This window comes from Eptesicus fuscus, chromosome 16, assembly GCF_027574615.1.
Source record: "Eptesicus fuscus isolate TK198812 chromosome 16, DD_ASM_mEF_20220401, whole genome shotgun sequence".
Classification (NCBI taxonomy): domain Eukaryota; kingdom Metazoa; phylum Chordata; class Mammalia; order Chiroptera; family Vespertilionidae; genus Eptesicus; species Eptesicus fuscus.
This window is the reverse complement of record NC_072488.1, coordinates 30591844-30610268: the sequence shown is the minus strand read 5'-3', so window position 1 is coordinate 30610268 and position 18425 is coordinate 30591844. Positions and strand designations below refer to the sequence as shown.

Here is an 18425-nt window from a genome sequence, read left to right as displayed (position 1 = left end):
AGAATCTTTCCAAATATTGGTTCCCATGGAAAGAAAAATTTAAAAAGTAGGTTCTTTGGTGATGAAAACATTAATAATCTTTGAACATGTTATGGGCCAAGGACCTTTCTGCTCCCAGTCCCATGAGTCCATGGATGACCAATGCCTCCTATTAACTCTGGGCTGAATTGCAACCCCTCAACTGGATTCTTCTGCCTTCCAAGCCCTCCCTAGCAAACTCACCTACCCACCAAGCCTCAGCCGAAACACCATTCCTCTAACCACTTGGGATCTCTCCTTTATCCCTACAGAATTTCAGTTGTGCCTCTCTTACAGAATGTTCTAATGTTTTAGTTGTTCAACTTCAAACAAATTGAAAATAGAGTCAGTTTTTATTCCTTCACATAATACAAACTCAATTTTTTAATAAAATTTAGTGAGTTTTCTATACTTCCAGGTGGGCTGTGTAAAACATAAGGAAGGATCCTCCAACTGCTGCTGAAGCAAAAAGTGCCTGTATTACAGCAAACATATTCTCAGGTTACAATCAGGTCTTTGCACCAGGGTTACAAGATGTTTATGAAGCCCTAAGGTGTTGGTAGGAACTGATGTTAGCTTCCTTCAAGATCAGAGAAGCAGGTAAGGAGGCTTTAAATTTAAGGAAAGCAAGGCAAAGTCGAGCAGTTTCTCAACACCAAATTATACATAAACACCTAAAATTTCTTTTCATACAAGGTACCAAAAATTTGAAAAAGAGAACTACTTTACCTTGATATGTTTTACTCCACAGCTAACCACTCTGTTTGGCTGATATGGATCCCAGGAAATATCAAAAATCTGTTTAAAAAATATTAAAAGTTGCTATGTTGGTCATTGATTTTTTTTTTTTTTTTTTTGGCCTTCTTTCAGATACCAGTCTGATTGCCAATACTCTACCCTGACACTTAGGACACAGTGTTAACCTGCACAGCCTGAGAACTGGAGAATCTGGCTCGGGGATGAGTCAGGAATTGCTGACACATGTCTTATCACTTCATGTCTACTTACCTCAGGCCTGAATAGAGAGGTAATAGTTAACCACAATCATTGAGAACAAACTGGCGTTATATTTTTAAGTCTGTCCATGCAGGGTAATTGCAAGTGATGACATAGAATAATTTTTTGATCAGATTTTCTCTAGCTCTCCGTGCCAATAAAACACTTTTCAGATAGTTTTACTCAATAAAAAATAAAAAGAATTACAAAATGCTTCATTTTAAGAAGGAAAATGTTTCATGGTCAACTACAGTCAATGAAGCCAACAGTTTCTAGTGATCACAGAAGTTAATATCCCTGCACATAAGGCAGAGGCCTTTTCCTGCCACTAACTTAGCCCACCGAAAATAGTTCTTCAGACCATCATTATAATCTGGTCCAAAGTAATATTATGTTTTCAGTTTTCCAAGGAGCTGAAGATGTATTTGCCAGTATTATTTATCATACCTTGAGAACAGCTACTAAGCTGCTTGCAGGTAGTTCTACTTCTATTTGGGGGTCAGGAAAGAGAAGACTGTCATCTTTTAGCGTCAAATTACCAGTGGCAATTGTTTAAAGTGCATATTCCCCTGACGCACCAGAGAGAATCTGATTTAGTGGGTCTGAAATTGGGCCCAGACATTTTAAAACAGACCCCAGAAGATTCTGAGGAAGGTGGCCCATGGACCACATTCTGTGAAACTCTAATAAAAAGAACCCATTGCCAGGGCCAGAGTAAGCACTTAGGCTGCTAACTTCTCATCACATCGAAAGGAGCAATATGGACCAATCATCAGAGAAAAGAGGAGGACCATAACCTTCGGTTAGGTAGAGAGGAGCAACTGTGGACCACAGAAAGCACTGAAGAAAGAACACTTGGTCCAAGTACCAATGAGGTCCAAGCAAGCTCAGGCAACTCTTAGCATCTCTAACCTCATGTTCCATTAAATGGATGACACCATCTCAGTTTTGTTATGAGGTCTATTAAGATAAGGTTAAGTATGATCATTTTGCAGGCTACAAAAGCACTCATTATACAAATTAGTAGTAGGGATTAAGTATTTGGTCACTAAAATAATCTTGAAGATAATCATTTGCCCATAAGCAGCCAATCATCATTCACATTAACATCAGTAATAAAGAACAAAACTAGGTGTGATACAAATTACAGCGTCTGGGAGAACAATGTTCTAAAAAAACACAGTATTTCATTAAAGCATCCTAGGCTAAAATTACAGAGTTCTCACTGGAACAGCATTGCACTTACCTAACTGGAAAGTGTACGATACGGTAACAAAGCAATAGGAAATTCATGTATTGATCCAATTCAATTTACTTTATGAGATACAATGGGATCACAATATAAACAAAAGCAGTAAGTAACACCCAAAATGTAAGCGTTGCAAATATTTTCAACCTGTTCATTAAGTACTAAGTTAATACCAATTAACCACCAATAAGTTAATACCAACACCTCGGGGTAGAGCCCAAGCAGCACTCTGCTGAAACATCACCTTAGAGTAGTTTTTATGTGTGGTCAGGGCCTGGAACCACTGGGCCAGAGGGATGCCAGGCCTCTTCCAACACTCAAGTTCCATTGATGGTCACTCCTGGGCTTTCTGAGAACTTTATCCTTGAGTACAATTTGCCCAAATAATTGTAGCAACAATTATTGGATTCCCTTACTGTCATAATTCTCCATATGTGACTATAATAGTATAGTTATATATATATAAAAAAAACTTTTAGAGTTCACACAAAGCAAGAGACAATGAATTTAATATTTAATTAAGGCCTCATTCTTCATAGGCACATATTGGGCAGAAATACAAAACTAGAAATCAGTGTAAGACAATCACGCAAATTCATTATTTTTTCATTAGAAAATCAAGACAGTAAAGTAGCCAAATTATTTTAATTATGCAAGTCAGTGGAGAAATCGATTTCTTACCAGTTAATACATATATGCCTGCTTCATGTCCTATCTTGCCAGCCATGACTACAAGGAAGTTTCATTTCTGATCACACCGACTTCAATATGAATGACAAGCAGGCCACAATTTACATTCAAGGTTCTCAAATATAGCAAAGAACCACAAAGTTGTCACTGCATTCATTTGAAATTCAAATGTATACGCTTGTAAACGTATTTTGTGAATACTAATTTCTAACAACTCTTTCCATTTCTAAATAAATACATTTGCATATCATTTTAAAATTCAATTCCATTTTGATTTTATGAGGAAGCTATAAAAAGCAGTAACTTCAATAAAGCATCTGATCGCCAAAAGAAATGCCAACATAGATATCAATCCTAAATTAATTTTTAAAAACAGTAAGTTTTTTAAGTTGAATATGTAAGGAAAATATACATGTGGAATACTTACTTTAAGAAGTATTACCAACTCTGAGAGGCTCGATCACAATCCTCCCGCTTCCCCCCATTTACACAATCTATGTGGCTTGATCCAACAAGGTCTCCTTACCCGGTCGGAGTGGCCGGTGGCCGAGGCCAGCAGTTTCCCCTTCCTCCAGTCCCAAATGCAGACTGTGTTTTTGGCATCCAAGCCCACAGAGGCCAAACGCTAAGATTAAAAACAATAATTTAATGGCAAGATTCCCCATTACCCATGTCCTTCTTTCAACAAATGGCCACTGATTATCTACTTTGGGCCAAGCTTTGAGCTCCTTATGAAACAAAAATCATTTTTCAAGATCCATCTTAAGTCCAAAGCATATACTGACTTCCATAGCATATACTGACATTTCAAAAACCTTTCAGTTGCAACTTATCTGTCCTTAAACATAGGAGACATATCTGCAAAAATCTCATGAATCTCTGATTAATTGGTGGAAATCACAGGAACAGAACTTGAAGGCAGGATTTGAATTTAATTTCTAAATTTAAGATCTTAATGTGAGATTTAAGAGAGTTCGGGATTTATAGTATGAAAGCCTCAACAAACTGCTCCAATTAAAGGGTCTGACAAACACACAGAGGAGAAGTCTCAGAAATAAACATCATTTTCATTCTTTTTAATTTCCATGATTTCACAAACATCTCAAGTGACTAAAGAAGGAGACATAATTTTAGTAAAAGTAAACTGGCACTCCATCTCCCAGTCCAAATTCTTTGGATTCACAGCAGAATTTGTCCTCAAAGGGAAAGGGAAATTTAACATGAGTATACACAACATCGAAAGTGTCCAAACACATTTTAGAAACACCAAAATCAGAGGTCCTAGCAGGATACCACTTCTAAGGAAACAGCACTGTGCAATAGATGAGGTTTGGACTGGAAGTAAGTAGGTTTGGCTTCTATTTTAGTTTTGTGAGTAGCCAGATATAACACCCTGAAAAATTCATTAACCTCCTTATATCTCAGTTTTCTCACCTGTAAGATGTAAAACATTTTTTCAGTTTACTTTTGTGTGGATCAGTGAAATAATGTAAGTCCAAGGGTTTTAAAAATATAGTATTACCCAAGAATAAGAGTATCCTAGCTCAGTGGTCGGCAAACTGCGGCTCGCGAGCCACATGCGGCTTGCAAGCCGCAGTTTGTCACTCTGTTGACTAATGAGTTTGCCGACCACTGTCCTAGCTTATGTATTTCATCAGGCATATTTGAGTGTGCATGTAAGAGTGCGAATGTATGGAATGATACATGGCCATGTATGACTATATGTACACGTTAGTATGCAGAGATTATTCAGGTGTGTGTTTTTTTTTTTACTATAAATGACTTCCCATTAGGAATATTTAGTATTAAAAATACATAGTTGGAGGTTTTTAAATGTGCCTTTATGAAAGAAGGTCTTTGCTGTAATTTTTAATTGAGTGTTCCAGCAATGGAAATGATTTTAATACATTCTTTATTTTTATCCATATAAGAAAATTCAAAGTGGGTGAATTCCATTCAGCTTATTCTATTTCTTTAAAAAAAAAAAAAAGAAAAACAGAAAAAGCAGTTAACATAAACATAGACACTAAAGTAAAATCCACATTTCTTGATTGAGGAAAAAGCCAAATGGAATCTATTTTGTTCATTTGTAGTGACAGACCCCATAGCTACCTGAGGAGCATTTATATTGCCTTTTGTTGTTTGAGAGGGGATGGGTCATTTGTCATTTTCTAAATATCACTTGATTCCCGTGGACTCTGTCTAGGGAATAAGGCAGACCTGAAGCAATAGGCATTAGCAAGGCAGGAAATCCATCATGGCCAACCAACAGGAGGTTATTCTTCTCAACTGACAGTGAAGTCCACCCCTACCCCCACCCTGCAACATGGAGCCTCAAAGTTAAAGCTGATTTCCTCAGTCACGTTACATTTTTCTTGTGATGATTTAGAACAGCAATTTTCAACCGGTGTGCTGCAAGAATTTTTAAAACATGCAATATGTGACTATTTAGTCAGGGGCACTGACCTCTTTTCCCTTAAATTGTCAAATAAAAATATGACAATGGTCGTTCAGTGTGAATGAATCAAAATACCTTTTATTTTTCTCAGATGGGCAAAAAAATATATTATTTTTGTTTGCCTCAGAATTTTAGTAGTTTGTGTTCCATGAGATGAAAAAGGTTCAAAATCACTGCTTTAGAAACAATTTTGATAAAGAATGTTTGCTAAAAAAAAACACAACCAAAATCAGATTAGAGAATGCGCATGGGAGTACATCTGAGCATACATTTACACCTGGACGTGCTCATGCATTCTGACCCGTTCATTTAATTTAGTCAGGAAGCCAATAATGGCAAGTTTGAAGAAATGTCACTAAACAGCCTTTTCTCTTTAGATGTGGATATACAATGGAATGCAGGCATTATCTTGACTAAATTAGATGAGATTACAGAGTACTAAAATAAATTAAAAAAACATATATACTAGGGTCCATGTTTTAGTGAGTCTAATTCTAGGGGAAAAAAATGAATGATGATCACTACTCTCTCAAATTAGCAGACTATACCAAATATATAAAGGTTAATTGTTTAAAAAGTAACTCAAACCAGGTCAAGTCCTATAATCCACTGAACTTCACACAAATTCAGTTTGGTCAAGCCTTTATGAAAAATTTGACAGGTCTTTTCACAGCGCAGACTCAGATATTTGACAAAAATTGAAGAAATTAACTGGCAGAAATATAGAGGGTTAAAAAAAAAAGAGTCAAGATAGCTTAGGAACATGGAGAGTGGAGAAAAGCACAGCCTTAGTAAGGAGGCGAATGCAGTGGGACTCGGGGAAGATCCCTCGAGATTTCCACTCTGTTGGGGGCTCTGGGAAGGCTAACTCATTCTTTCAAGACCTTCAAGACCTTCAAGAATGAGTTACTTTCAGGGGCAAAGAGGCTGAGTAGGGCACTTGAAGTGGGGAGGACTGCCTGAGAAAGGGTCTGAAGGTGCAAAAGAGCAAGGTGTGGTAGAGGAATCTCTCTGACTTGTCCAATTTGACCACCAGGGGAGAGTGAAGATGAGGCTAGAAAAGTTGGTTAGTCTAGAATGCCCAGCTACAAAGTGTGGACTTTGATCAATTTTTTGCTTTTCTTGTTTTTAACCAATTCTCTGACCATTCTTTTTCTGTTGGTGAAATGTATTATCAAGAAATTTACTGTGTGGACCAGTTAAGAGGTACCTAAATTGTCAGGCACGACATGGATTTGGAACTTAAAAGATGGTGGCAGAGAGAATGGGATGGAGAGGATGGATGTCAGAGTTACTGTAAAGAAACTAATAAACACACATGAATTGTGCTTGAATTGTGGGGAAGTGGGTAGTGAGAAGTTATTACAAGTGACCTGAGGGGAAAGAGTGAGAGAGACTTTTTTTTTTTTATTTTTTTTTTTTGGTGAATTATGAGGAGAGGATGTTATCTTCTGAAAGCAAGGGGAACCAACGTGATGCTCAGAGTTTGAGGTTTATGGGAAAAGTCTGGTCCAACCCTCATTCCAAATAGGAAACTAACAGGAAGACCAAGTGGAATTGCTGAGTCATGATGGGCCTGAGCAGCATGAGCTCATGACTTTCTTTCTGGAGGCTTTTCACCAGATGATGAGACTGGGGGAACCAAAATGGGTTTATTCAGAACTGGCGTCAGTGCCACAAGCTTGGAAAAGGGTCAAACAAGTGAAGACTCTAAGAGGCTGCCAAGGGGAGACAGCAAGGGTTGATAGACTTTCCAAGCCCAAAGGCTATGTGCATTATAATTCTAAGTGACTTATGAGAAATCATTAAAGGAAATGAAAACAGAAGAAGATACACACCTGTCCATCTGAGTCGAAAGCCAGGCAGGCGACTCCATGTGTATGAACATCTTTAAGAATAGACACAGTCTGGACATTATAGGAATCCCATATACATATATATGGCTCCTTCCCAACTTGGCCAGTTGCAACAAGAGTTTTATCTGGGTGTAAGGCAAGGCTGAAAAAGAAAAAGGCCTCTTTTCACATCCTACTGAGCACAGATAAAAACACCAATCACCTTTTATCCACATGTGTTTCTCGTTTTAATTATCTAACAAGAAAAAAGCTGAACTTCCCTCTTCACCAAATAATTAATTACCCAACTGGTCTAAATATAAATGTTCAACTTTGGCAAAAAAAGAGGCTTAGCACAATTTAACAATAATCTCATCTAATTTTTACCCACTTGATTACCTTGAGACACTATTATGATTATAATCCTATGATTAGAAAATCTTCTACTTGTCTTTGTCTGGCTTCTTTCACTTAGCTTAATGTTCTTTAAGACAAGTACCATATGGCTTCACTCATATGTGGAGTCTATTGAACTAACAAGCAAAATAGATCTAGAGAACAGGCTGACAGCTGTAAGACAGCGTGGGCTGGGTTAGGGGAGTGGAGGGATTGAGAAAAAAAGGGGGGGGGGGAAGAGAAAGAACTCGTGGACAATAAATAAATTTGAAAAAATATTCTATGAGGTTCTATAACTGCTTTATGTCATGATATTTACTTACTGATTTGAAAATATTATTCAGCTTTCAAATTAGCTTTTGACTTTAATTTGGGGGGGGAATGCTGTTGCTAGGAGAAAGAGCTCTTCTCAGGATTAATTAAACCTGCTTGCAGAAGCTGGCTACCATCCTCATTAGGCTTTCAAAGCATGGAGGGGTCCAGAGTCAAGTGCAGTTTCTGTTGCCATAGATCATGTATTTTAAATGAAATTGTCTGTTTTGCATCAGTTACTATGACACCGAGAGAACTACTAATGACTATGCTCGTGTAGCATTTTTCCCTCTGCAGTCCAACCAAATAACACTTTGTCAAATACCAACTACAACTTCTAGGAATCTGTAGCAGTCAAGAGGGAGAAATGTTACCATGATGATTCCTAACTGAGAAATCACTGCTTTAAATTTACTGTGTGAAGAAGCTGTGCCTTTCTAAAAACAGGTATTGGAAATTTAAAACAAGACAAAAAAGAGTGCATTACCTATATGAAAAAAAAAAAGAAGAAGAAGACTAGCAAATGACTGTTTACCCAGTAGCAAAAGTAGGTGTGTGTTTTTCTTTTCCGTTTCAGCACCTATAATAATAAAAGTGTAATATGCTAATTAGACCGGACAGCCGAACCACCTTCTGGACGTCCTTCCAGACGAAGCCAGGGCTTCGAGGGCCAAGGCAAGCTGCCGCAGCTGCAAGGGCCAAGCCCCTTGCACAAATTTTGTGCATCGGGCCTCTAGTGATCTAGTGAGGGTATATGCTCTGGAATCAGACACCTGGATTTGCACACTGGCTGCCCCTTGCTACCTCTGGTCCTCTGAACATACTGCTTGATTTCCCTTGCCTTAGGTTCCTCAGCTAAAAAATGAAGATGCTACATAAAAATAGGGAACATAATGGATACAGAGCGTTTAGCATGGCACAAAGTTTCTTCATCACCATCACCCGTGTGACTGGCCTCAGGTAGACACAACCAGCATAGGCTGTGTCTCTGTGGCTACCGTGTGTCTTTCAAAAACGAACTACTCCTGGTTCTCCCCTGGCTCCATGTGTGGTCCCCACAATTCCGCAGCCACCAAGCACCGCAGGGTGGCGGGTGGCCCTCACCCCACTGTGCTCCCTTCCTGGGCCTCCTACCAAACCTAGTGCCATCTTGGGCAGAGGACCAAGCACCAGGCCATTCCTCACCGACAGGCCCTCCCCGGGCCCGTGTACCCTGGAGCTGAGTGGGGGTCCCCAAGCCCCCGCTGCACAGGTCCGCAGTCCAGGCGCTGCCGGAGGCCACGGCCTGCTCCACTTGCCTTCTCCCGTCCAGGCTGGGTGCTGCGCCGGGTTTACGTTGGTCTATTTAGGCAAACAGGTGCAAAGAGGTGCGGGGAGAGCCCGCAGGGTGCCCTTTGCGGCAGTGAGTGCAGCCCCAAATGGCGGTGCAGGGAAGGGATGGGCTCAGCGTCAGGGGAGGTGGGACCAGGCCCCAGGAGCTGCTGCCTCGACCTCCCTCTGTAGATGCACCCGGAACTCACGGGATCTTGGAGTTCTACAGGGGCCGGCAGAGGAGGCCTGGGATGGGAAACACCTGGGCGCCCCAGGTTCTCGGGGGCCCCTCATCCTTGATGCGTCAGGTGTCTGGTTCACACCACCTGCCAAGCAAACCCCACTCCTCCTTGAGGCGTCGCCTTCCCCCCCACCCCCAAGTCAGAGTCACAGTGCAGGGCGCTTTGGCCACAGGGCTTTGGGGACCAGGTTCTGGCCTGAAGGCTGTGCTGGAGCAGGGCTGGGGGGGGGGGGCGCGGAGCGGACCCCAAGGCCAGAACCCGGCGGGGTGGGTGGGTGAACTGTGCGAGGGCCGCGAGTCTATCACCTTGCAGGAGGACGAAGGCTCCGGGCTTCGGTGTGGGCTCTGGCTCGGCCGCTGGGCCCCCATCCAACCTCTGCTGGGGTCCAAGGCCGCAGCAGCCCAAGCGCACTGCTTCATTGCACACCCCAGCCGGCGGCAGCGCGGTGTCTGGGAGCGGTTCCCGGAGACCGTGGCTGCCGGTGCCTGGAGAACAGCCTCAGGGCGCTGCCCCCTCCCCACTGGGGCCTCTGCGCCCAAGCCCTTCTACCAGGAATGCGCTCCTGGGCCAACCCCGCAGCAGGGATGCCCACGGGCTTGGGCGGGGCCTGAGGGGAGGGGGTGGGGTTTCCCGGACCTCAAACTGGGTGCAGGTGCGCTCTGTGGCTTCAGCTGTGTAGCGGGGGCGGGAGGGAGGATAGGCTGGGAGACTGAGCATCCGGGGAGGCCCCAGGTGCGGCTGCTGAGACCAGTCTCCCCAGTGGAAGCCCCGACTCTGAGACTCCTAAGGGCTGGCAGTGGAGTCCGGGATGAGAAACACCTGGGTGCCCACATCTACCTTAGGGGTCTAACAAGAGCCTGCTGGAAGATGAGTCTTCGGAAATCTCTACATTAAGGAGTAATATAAAAAGGTAGCACACATAAAGGCAGAGCTTTTCCACAAGAGTTGAATGCTAGAGGCTTTAACACTTTTTGCTGTTGTAAGAACTCTTTAGCATTCAGACTTGATGCGAGGTGACCAGTAAGGCATAAAAGGACCCTCCTAATCTCAACGTTGCTGGGGAATCTTTGGTATTTGATGGCATCTAGATGTCCTAGAAAATTACAAGTGGATTATGGAGTCCATATTTGTTTCATTAAAGTGGATGGAAGCCATCTGTGAAAACCTTATGACAAACTATGTGTGTCAGCTCATCCATCCATCCATCCATCCATCCATCCATTCATTCAACAAACCCCTTGTTTAAGAACCTAAGAAATGTCAGGTGCAGCATTACACAGACATACACAGCTTAAGAGGAAGGACAGACATGCAAATAAATAATAAAACGTCAGTACCTATATACAATGACATAGAAAGATGCAGGATAGAGATGGAGCGGCCAGCTGCCCAGGACTTTAGTGGAAATAGTTCATATGAAAGACCAGGTGCAAGGGGCATGCATGTGCAAAGACAATGCCCACTGCTAACGTCTTACAGAGAACAGCAGGAAACGAGGTGGGTCAGACAAGCTGGGCGGCTGGGACAGCCTTAGAAGCAGGCCGGGAAGTTAGGGCGCTACTGACAATCCCTACAGGACGCAGCATGGACAGTCTCATGTCTCAGGAAGGTAGTAGCCCTGGCAGCAGTGAGGCTCAGTGAGAAGCACAGATGCGTGAGGGGTGTCAGGAGAGGCGGCAGGCAGGCAGTTAGGGACGAGGTGAGAGAGTCAGGTAAGACAGGGGTAGAGGGATAGAGAGGACCAGTCAAGGGATATTTAAGGGAAAGAGAAAAAAGAGGTTTAGGATGTTTGAAGCTAAGGAAAAGCTTGAGCATGTCTGAGGTGACAGAATTTTTGGCTTGGACAACTGAGTTGATAGCTCACAGAGCTTGGCAGCCTATGAGCCTGAGCCTGGGGAAATGGCCTTCACTCCATCCAATCTTCAGTGGGGACACCAAGGAGCCTCCTCAGGTCTGAAGTGCTAGGGAGTATGAAGAAGAGGATTTGACTAGACCCGTGATCGGCAAACTGCGGCTCGTGAGCCACATGCGGCTCTTTGGCCCCTTGAGTGTGGCTCTTCCGCAAAATACCACGGCCTGGGCGAGTCTATTTTGAAGAAGTGGCATTAGAAGAAGTTTAAGTTTTAAAAATGTGGTTCTCAAAAGAAATTTCAATCGTTGTACTATTGATATTTGGCTCTGTTGACTAATGAGTTTGCCGACCACTGCCCTAGATGGTCAGGGACACATTCCAGAGACTGTAATCAAAGCTTCTATTTAAACATGCTTGAAACTGGGGAACCTGTATGCATATATGCATAGCCCATGGACACAGACAATAGTGTGGTAAAGGCCTGGGATGGGCAGATGAGGGATAGAGGGGGTCAATGAGGGGGAAAACTGGGGGACATCTGTAATACTTTCAACAATAAATTTTAAAAAATAAACTAAAAACACTTGAGATACTTGGTAGATCCCTGAGATTCAGAAGTACCCAGATTTCGTGATTCCTGACTTTTCTCAGCTCCTTGAATGAAGTGGGAAATGAAATAGACAGTTTTCAACCAATCTTTAAAGAGGTCTTCAAAATAATCATGAGTCTAAGTTACTCAATTAGCAGTGTGACCTAGAAACATACCATTGTGGATTTGAAGTATTTTCACTCTGGTTATTGTTTTTTTCATTCATAGCAAAGCCCATACATTTATCACATTTATGAAAAAGTTCATATTGGAATTGTGGGTTTTTTTTTTTTTATTGTTTTGGAGTGTTGTTTTTTGGGGGGGAGGAAGGGGTTGTCAGACGTTCCTTTATGCTGTTCTTTACATCATCTCTCCCCAGCCCATGAAACCACATTGACCCATGTTCCTCCTTCATCATTTGAATACATTAACAAAATTATCTATTTATCCTTTTCTCACTTCTCTGGCTTGCATGCAACACATTTGCTTAAAATGACTCATAATGTTCGTATTTATCCATGTCCATGTCAGGAAAAAGGAAAACAGGAAACAACCTTTGTTCGCTTGGCCAACTGCTACTTTCCCATCAGCTTCCCAGAAACTCCACTCCTTTCATCTGGGTGACACAATGTCCATGCATCTTCTACAGCTCGGCCAAGGGGCATTTCCTTTCATTTTAAATTTGACATACCATTTCAACAGCACTTTTTATATCTCATAAGAGAGGGTGAAATAAAACGTGACCAATGTTAATCACTGCATTTGCAAGAGCATAAGGGATCAGTAATGGGGCACTTGCTGAGTTGCTGAAGCACTTATTCAATAAGCAGGGTTGAAGCTACCATCAAAGTATCGATTCCCTTTCCCCCACATCTCTTCACCTAGGAATTCGAGAATTTCATAGAAAGTCATTTTGAGCAGGCTCTGCTTTTGTCTAATCCTAAAACATCCTTTGAAATTTTAGTTCAGAAGCATATAAGTGGCAGGTATGAAAATACACTGCCATATATATACATATATGGTAATGAATGCTCCTCACCTGTGAGCTGAACAAAGACACACACACACACACACACACACACACACACACACACACACACACACACACACACGAAGCTACCCTTCTGTAATGCCTTTAGATCAGCCAACAGATTAAAAGAGGGTGGATCCCCTTATCCTATTAAGGGGCTGTGGTGGGAAGACTCCTGACCCCCGAATTCCTTCTGATGAGATTTCATGAGAAATGACCAACTATTGTGTCCTTCTTTGGAGAAAAATCACAGAAGTGGAAAATGTCACCATTACACAAAATACCCTATTCTGGGCTTTCCTTCATATCCTTTACTATGAGTCTTTCTGTGACTGGACGTATTGGTACCACTTACTTATATTTTAAGTCTACCTGCCACTTGAAAGTCTGTAAATCCAAATCTCTGCTTCTCTAAGAAAAATTGCATTATAGTCACAACAGCAACGTCCTAATATTAAAACTTGAAACATCGACTCCCTTTCACGGAGGGTCTCAGTACAATGGAGGTCTCATTCCACACCTGCATGAGAAGGTTGGTGTCATTCTAGTTTCTGTGGTATTAAGGTTATTGCAGTGATTGTATTGTACGCATGGCTATAGACAAGGGATCAAGTTTTTAAAGAACTACTTTTCTGTGTATATATAAATCTAGTTCCATTGGGAAATCCCTTCTGTTACCATAGCAATAGCAAGCACCCTGCCTAAGAGAAGAAATTGATTCGTTTCTCCAGGATGCCAGGAGGGCAAAAACATGCCTTTCTGATGTCAGATGAGATCAGGAAGATTTCCAAATATGTTGTGTGGGGAGATTATGAAAATGAACAGGGCCATGGAAAGAGGAGGCCTTGTATATGAGGTTAAACAAAAAACATTAATCAACACTAATCATTCTTGATTCCGGAAGGCAAAAATTTATATGGGAGTACTTGTTCCAAAAATGATTCTGACTTTACCTTTTAAAGCCTCATTTCATTTTTGCCAGGTTGCATTCTTTCAGTAATAACTTTGTATGTTAGTGTATAATTTTTATATTTTTTAATTTATTTCAGAGAGGTAGGAGAGATAGAAACATCAATGATGAGAGAGAAGCATTGATCAGCTGCCTCCTACTTGCCTCACACTGGGGATTGAGCCCACAACCTGGGCATATGCCCTGACCAGGAAGAACCATGACCTCCTGGTTCATAGGTCAACACTCAACCACTGAGCCACACTGGCTTGGCAGTGTATATATTCTTTTTTATTTTTATTTTTTATTGATTAAGGTATTACATATGTGTCCTTATCCCTCCAATGCCCCCAGTGTATATATTCTTAATAGTCTCACCAGGAAAGTATGAGAAAGTCTTCTCCCTCCCTTCCCTGAAGATAACCCTGAGAGCACTTTTCCAGTGTTGGAGGTATAAGTACATCCAGGTGATGAGGCTGGACAGTCTGAGGGCAGAGGGGAAAGCTCTTGCTTTCCGGGTTGAAGAGGGAATGGTCCAACCTCAGTGGATGCTCACCTGTGAGGCGAACAAAGGCACAGGAAGGCTTTATTTGAACACGGTGGCCTGGGGAGTGCAGCCTCAGGTGGGGTGCTTGTGCTCTGGTACTGCTGGTCCTGGGGCTGCACCTGGCCCTGGAGTACCACCAGTGGGACTGTGATCTCATCTGACACCACGGAAGGTGACCCACCTTCCTGGTAGGCTTAATGGGGGTGAACACAAGTGACAGCAATGCAGGCAAACCACCACGGTCCACTGCCATGTTCCTGAATGTGTAAGCCCCTGAAAATCAACGGTTGAGTAGTCGTCTGTCATCAACAACTTTGATGAGTGGTGCATCTAATGAGAATGAATGTGATTTATAAAAATAAAGAAAGGTAATATATCTTTCATGCTGAGTGTTTCCCACCTCTAGTGGTATGAAGCTATATTCTAGCAAAACCTTATTATCACATAAAAGATTGGTTAAGGGCACAGTGGTTTGGCTGCCTGGGATCAAAGCATGGGTAGTATGATCCTGGAGCCAGCTTGGACTAACCAGCAAGAACTGCTAAATTTTAGCAGTTCTGTGAATCAGTTGTCAAATATGGCCACTGTCAAAAATTATATCTCATCTACATATATAAAAGGCTAATATGCTAAGTGTCCGACCATCTGGGTAATGATGTCACATAGCAACCCCTGGCTTCCTCTCCCTAGCGACTAGCCTCCTTGCAGTTTCTTCAGCCCAGGAACACGACTTGCTTTATAGCCAGGTGGAAACATTTCACACTTTAACCAAATGTCTGTGAAGCGTTTTCCCATGCCTCATCTCATTTGATCCTCACAGAAGTCCTGGAGTAGGTAGATAGGAGACTCAGCAGAATCCTATTTTATTTTCATTAGCCAGAAAAGGGATATTTAGAAAGCTTAGAAACTTGACCCAACTGAAAAGAAGTAAGAAATGGTGGACCTTGAAAATGACTTCGAGTTTTCTCACTGTGCAGAATATAGTCAAACACTGCTGCAGTGAGATATTTTACCCTTTGTTCTCCCTGCATGAGCTACAATAATAATCTGCTTTGTGTTGATATTCACTGCTGTGTTGCTGACAATTATCTGAAAGAGAAGTTGGGGTCACTAGGCTGGAAAAAGTTTAGCTAAATCAGAAAGCAGGTCTAATTAAGCAAGTTTATTCTATATATATAAAAGGCTAAGCTGACTCATGCATGTGCAATACATATAAAGCTCTCGCTGGCACCAATCGCACGTGTGTGTTTCCATCTGTCATTGTCAATCATAAATTTGGTTGACACTTCTATTATAGAGGAAGGGCAAATAGCGACATTAAAATATTTCTTCTAATTAATTTCCTTTCAATGTGCACGAATTCGTGCACTGGGCCACTAGTAAAATTATAAATAAATCATATTAAAAACAATGGTAATACATACTAAACTTATCGCTTCCTAATTATTTTACTATAGTCTCTATTAACTATAGTACTGAGGTTCCTAATAAAATAACCCTTTGGGGAGAAGAAGGGAAGAAGTGTAAGAATGGTATCTATAAGCTACATCCTCTTGTATCTTTTTTATTTTTTTTAGTGGTCTAAACTTTTTTTTTACTTAAATTCTTTATTGTCGAAAGTATTACATATGTCTCCTTTTTTCCCCATTGACCTCTCCCTGCCTGCTCCCGTCCCCCAGTACATGCCCTCACCCCCCTACTGTTTATGTCCTTTGGTTATGCTTATATGCATGTATACAAGTCGTTTGGTTGATCTCTTACCTGCCCCATGCATCCTCTTGTAGCTTAAAAGGAAAGTTAATCATGTCTGAACTGGATGTCAAGAAATACCAATTGGCCCTTGATGGGCGGCTCAGTTGGTTGGAGCATCATCCCATACACCAAAAGGTTTGGGGTTCAATTCGAGGTCAAGGCACATACCTAGGTTGCGGGTTCTATTCCCCTTCCTCTCTCTCTCTCTAAAATTAGTGCAAATGTATCCTTGGGTAAGAATTTAAAAAATAAAGAAAGAAAAGAAAAGAAATACCAATTTATCATATTGTTTTGAGATGTGGAGGTACTCACCAGAAAGAATAGTCATAAGAATTGAAATTGTTTCTTTGGGAAATGGATTTGGGATCAGAAAGGATGGGGCAAGTGAATTTTTTCATTGTAAGGCCTGTAAATTTTTTATTTTTGTGCTAATATTGTATAAGTTAAAAGTTAAAACCAAATAAAATTGATTACCTTATGCAAAAAAAAAAAAAATGGTTTAGAAACCTTCCACAGGCAGGCTGGAGAAAGTGATGTCTGATTTCTCAACCCCCAGATGTTCTCATCAAGTATAATTGTTACTGATAATGTGAATTAGATCAGCATGACTAGTCTTAAAATTCATTCTCTGAAAAAGGAGAAATACTGACTTAGGACTGTAACACAACAATTTAGTAATGAGACGGTTCGCTAATGAAAGGGATCTATGTGAAACCTAGCTTTCTGGAGCTATTCATGCCTTTTCTCCTCTTTAAGCAAGGAGCATGACTCAAGCATTGAGGTTTATATTTGGCAGAAGTCCTGTTAATTTAGGATAATTAAATATGCCAGTCATGTGTTTCAGGAAGGTCTGACTAAATACTTTAGAGAAGTCATTAGTGAATCCATCTGGTCTAGTGGCTTTGCCAGATGGCAAAACATTACTACCTCTATTCCTTCTGCTCTTGGAATATTCTTCCTCTTGCAGAATAGCATGCGGTTATTTTCAGGGTAAGTCTTAATTTGCTAGTTTACATTATCAAGGGGTCTGGAAGGTGGAAGGCAAGCCTAACAATTATGTTACATCACGCCAACTGAACCACAAGATTTCAGGGCCTGTTGTTCTACTGTTGAATTCAGTGATTTTATCATTTCCATTTCTTCAGAATGTTCGACATCAAACATTTTAAATAGTGCTCCATTGGTGACCAGACAGTCAAATGCACAGGGAGAGGTAACCAGCTATATTTCCCACCCATGAGATTATAATAATCCAAAATGAGGAGAACCCTGGAAGTACTTCCTCTATCTGAATGGTCACCTAAATGGAAAAGTCGCCAGTTTTGATTTTTTTTTTTAATTACAGAGTTGCATAGCTTTGTATGAGTGCCTGCAAATAATTACCTTCAAACTAGAGGCCCAATGCACAAAATTCGTGCAAGGGGCTCGGCCCTCGCAGCCCCAGCTGCCTCAGCCAGTCCTTACAGCCCTTCGCAGCCCCGGCTTCATCTGGAAGGTCGTTCTGCTGTTCGGTCTAATTAGCATGTTAGCTCTTTATTATATAGGATTGCCTTGGTTCTTTGACCATATAGAGTTAACCTTTGACACTTACCAATTCCCTAACCAGCTGGGCCAAAATCCAAAGCATTACGATGACAACTTTAATACTTCACCAATTGGTGCCTAAGGTAAATGCTTAAACCCAAGTGGTAACAGAGGCGGGGGTGGGGAGTTGAAGCTGCTGGAGGAGGGTCTGGGATGGCTGACGGTATGAGGCAAAGATAGAGCCTAGGAAAGAGCCCAACATTTTATTGTCATTCTTAATCTCCAACCGCTCAAATATATTCTAGGGCTATGCATTAAGTTGAGTGAAGCCCCGCTCTTTCCTAATAAAGGTCAGATTTGCATATATAATTAACTGACTTAGTTGACTGTGACCAGACAGAAGGTACCTTGATGGAACTGATGCATCCAGAACTAGGGCACCCCACTATGGCAACCCTTGCACTTGGAGCTTCGGTTTTTATTTTGTTCTTGGTTACTAGCACCTCCTCTTCTCCCCTTTATTTATTTTATTCCTCTTCCCCTGTTACCTTCCCTTTCAAGGTTTTCTCTGCCTTCGCGTTGTCTTTATGTAGTTTGTACCTTCTTTCGCAATCCCCCTACTCCTGCTGTGGCTTAGGGTCCCTCCTAGCATTTGGAAATCACTTTGTAATCCTT

At 41.6% G+C, this 18425-nt stretch overlaps 1 protein-coding gene across 2 annotated transcripts in view; it reads right to left on the bottom strand.

Moving 5' to 3' along the window:
• The window catches only part of EML6 (EMAP like 6), a 195213-nt gene that overhangs the window by 118387 nt on the left and 58401 nt on the right, over nucleotides 1–18425 (bottom strand). For both annotated transcript variants that reach the window (XM_054728320.1, XM_008162130.3), the window contains exons 2-4: nucleotides 7250–7409; nucleotides 3480–3578; nucleotides 748–816 (exon numbers count right to left, since the gene is read on the bottom strand). In XM_054728320.1, coding sequence (XP_054584295.1) covers nucleotides 748–816; nucleotides 3480–3578; nucleotides 7250–7409 — 328 coding nt within the window. The remainder of the gene's footprint in view (nucleotides 1–747; nucleotides 817–3479; nucleotides 3579–7249; nucleotides 7410–18425) is intronic.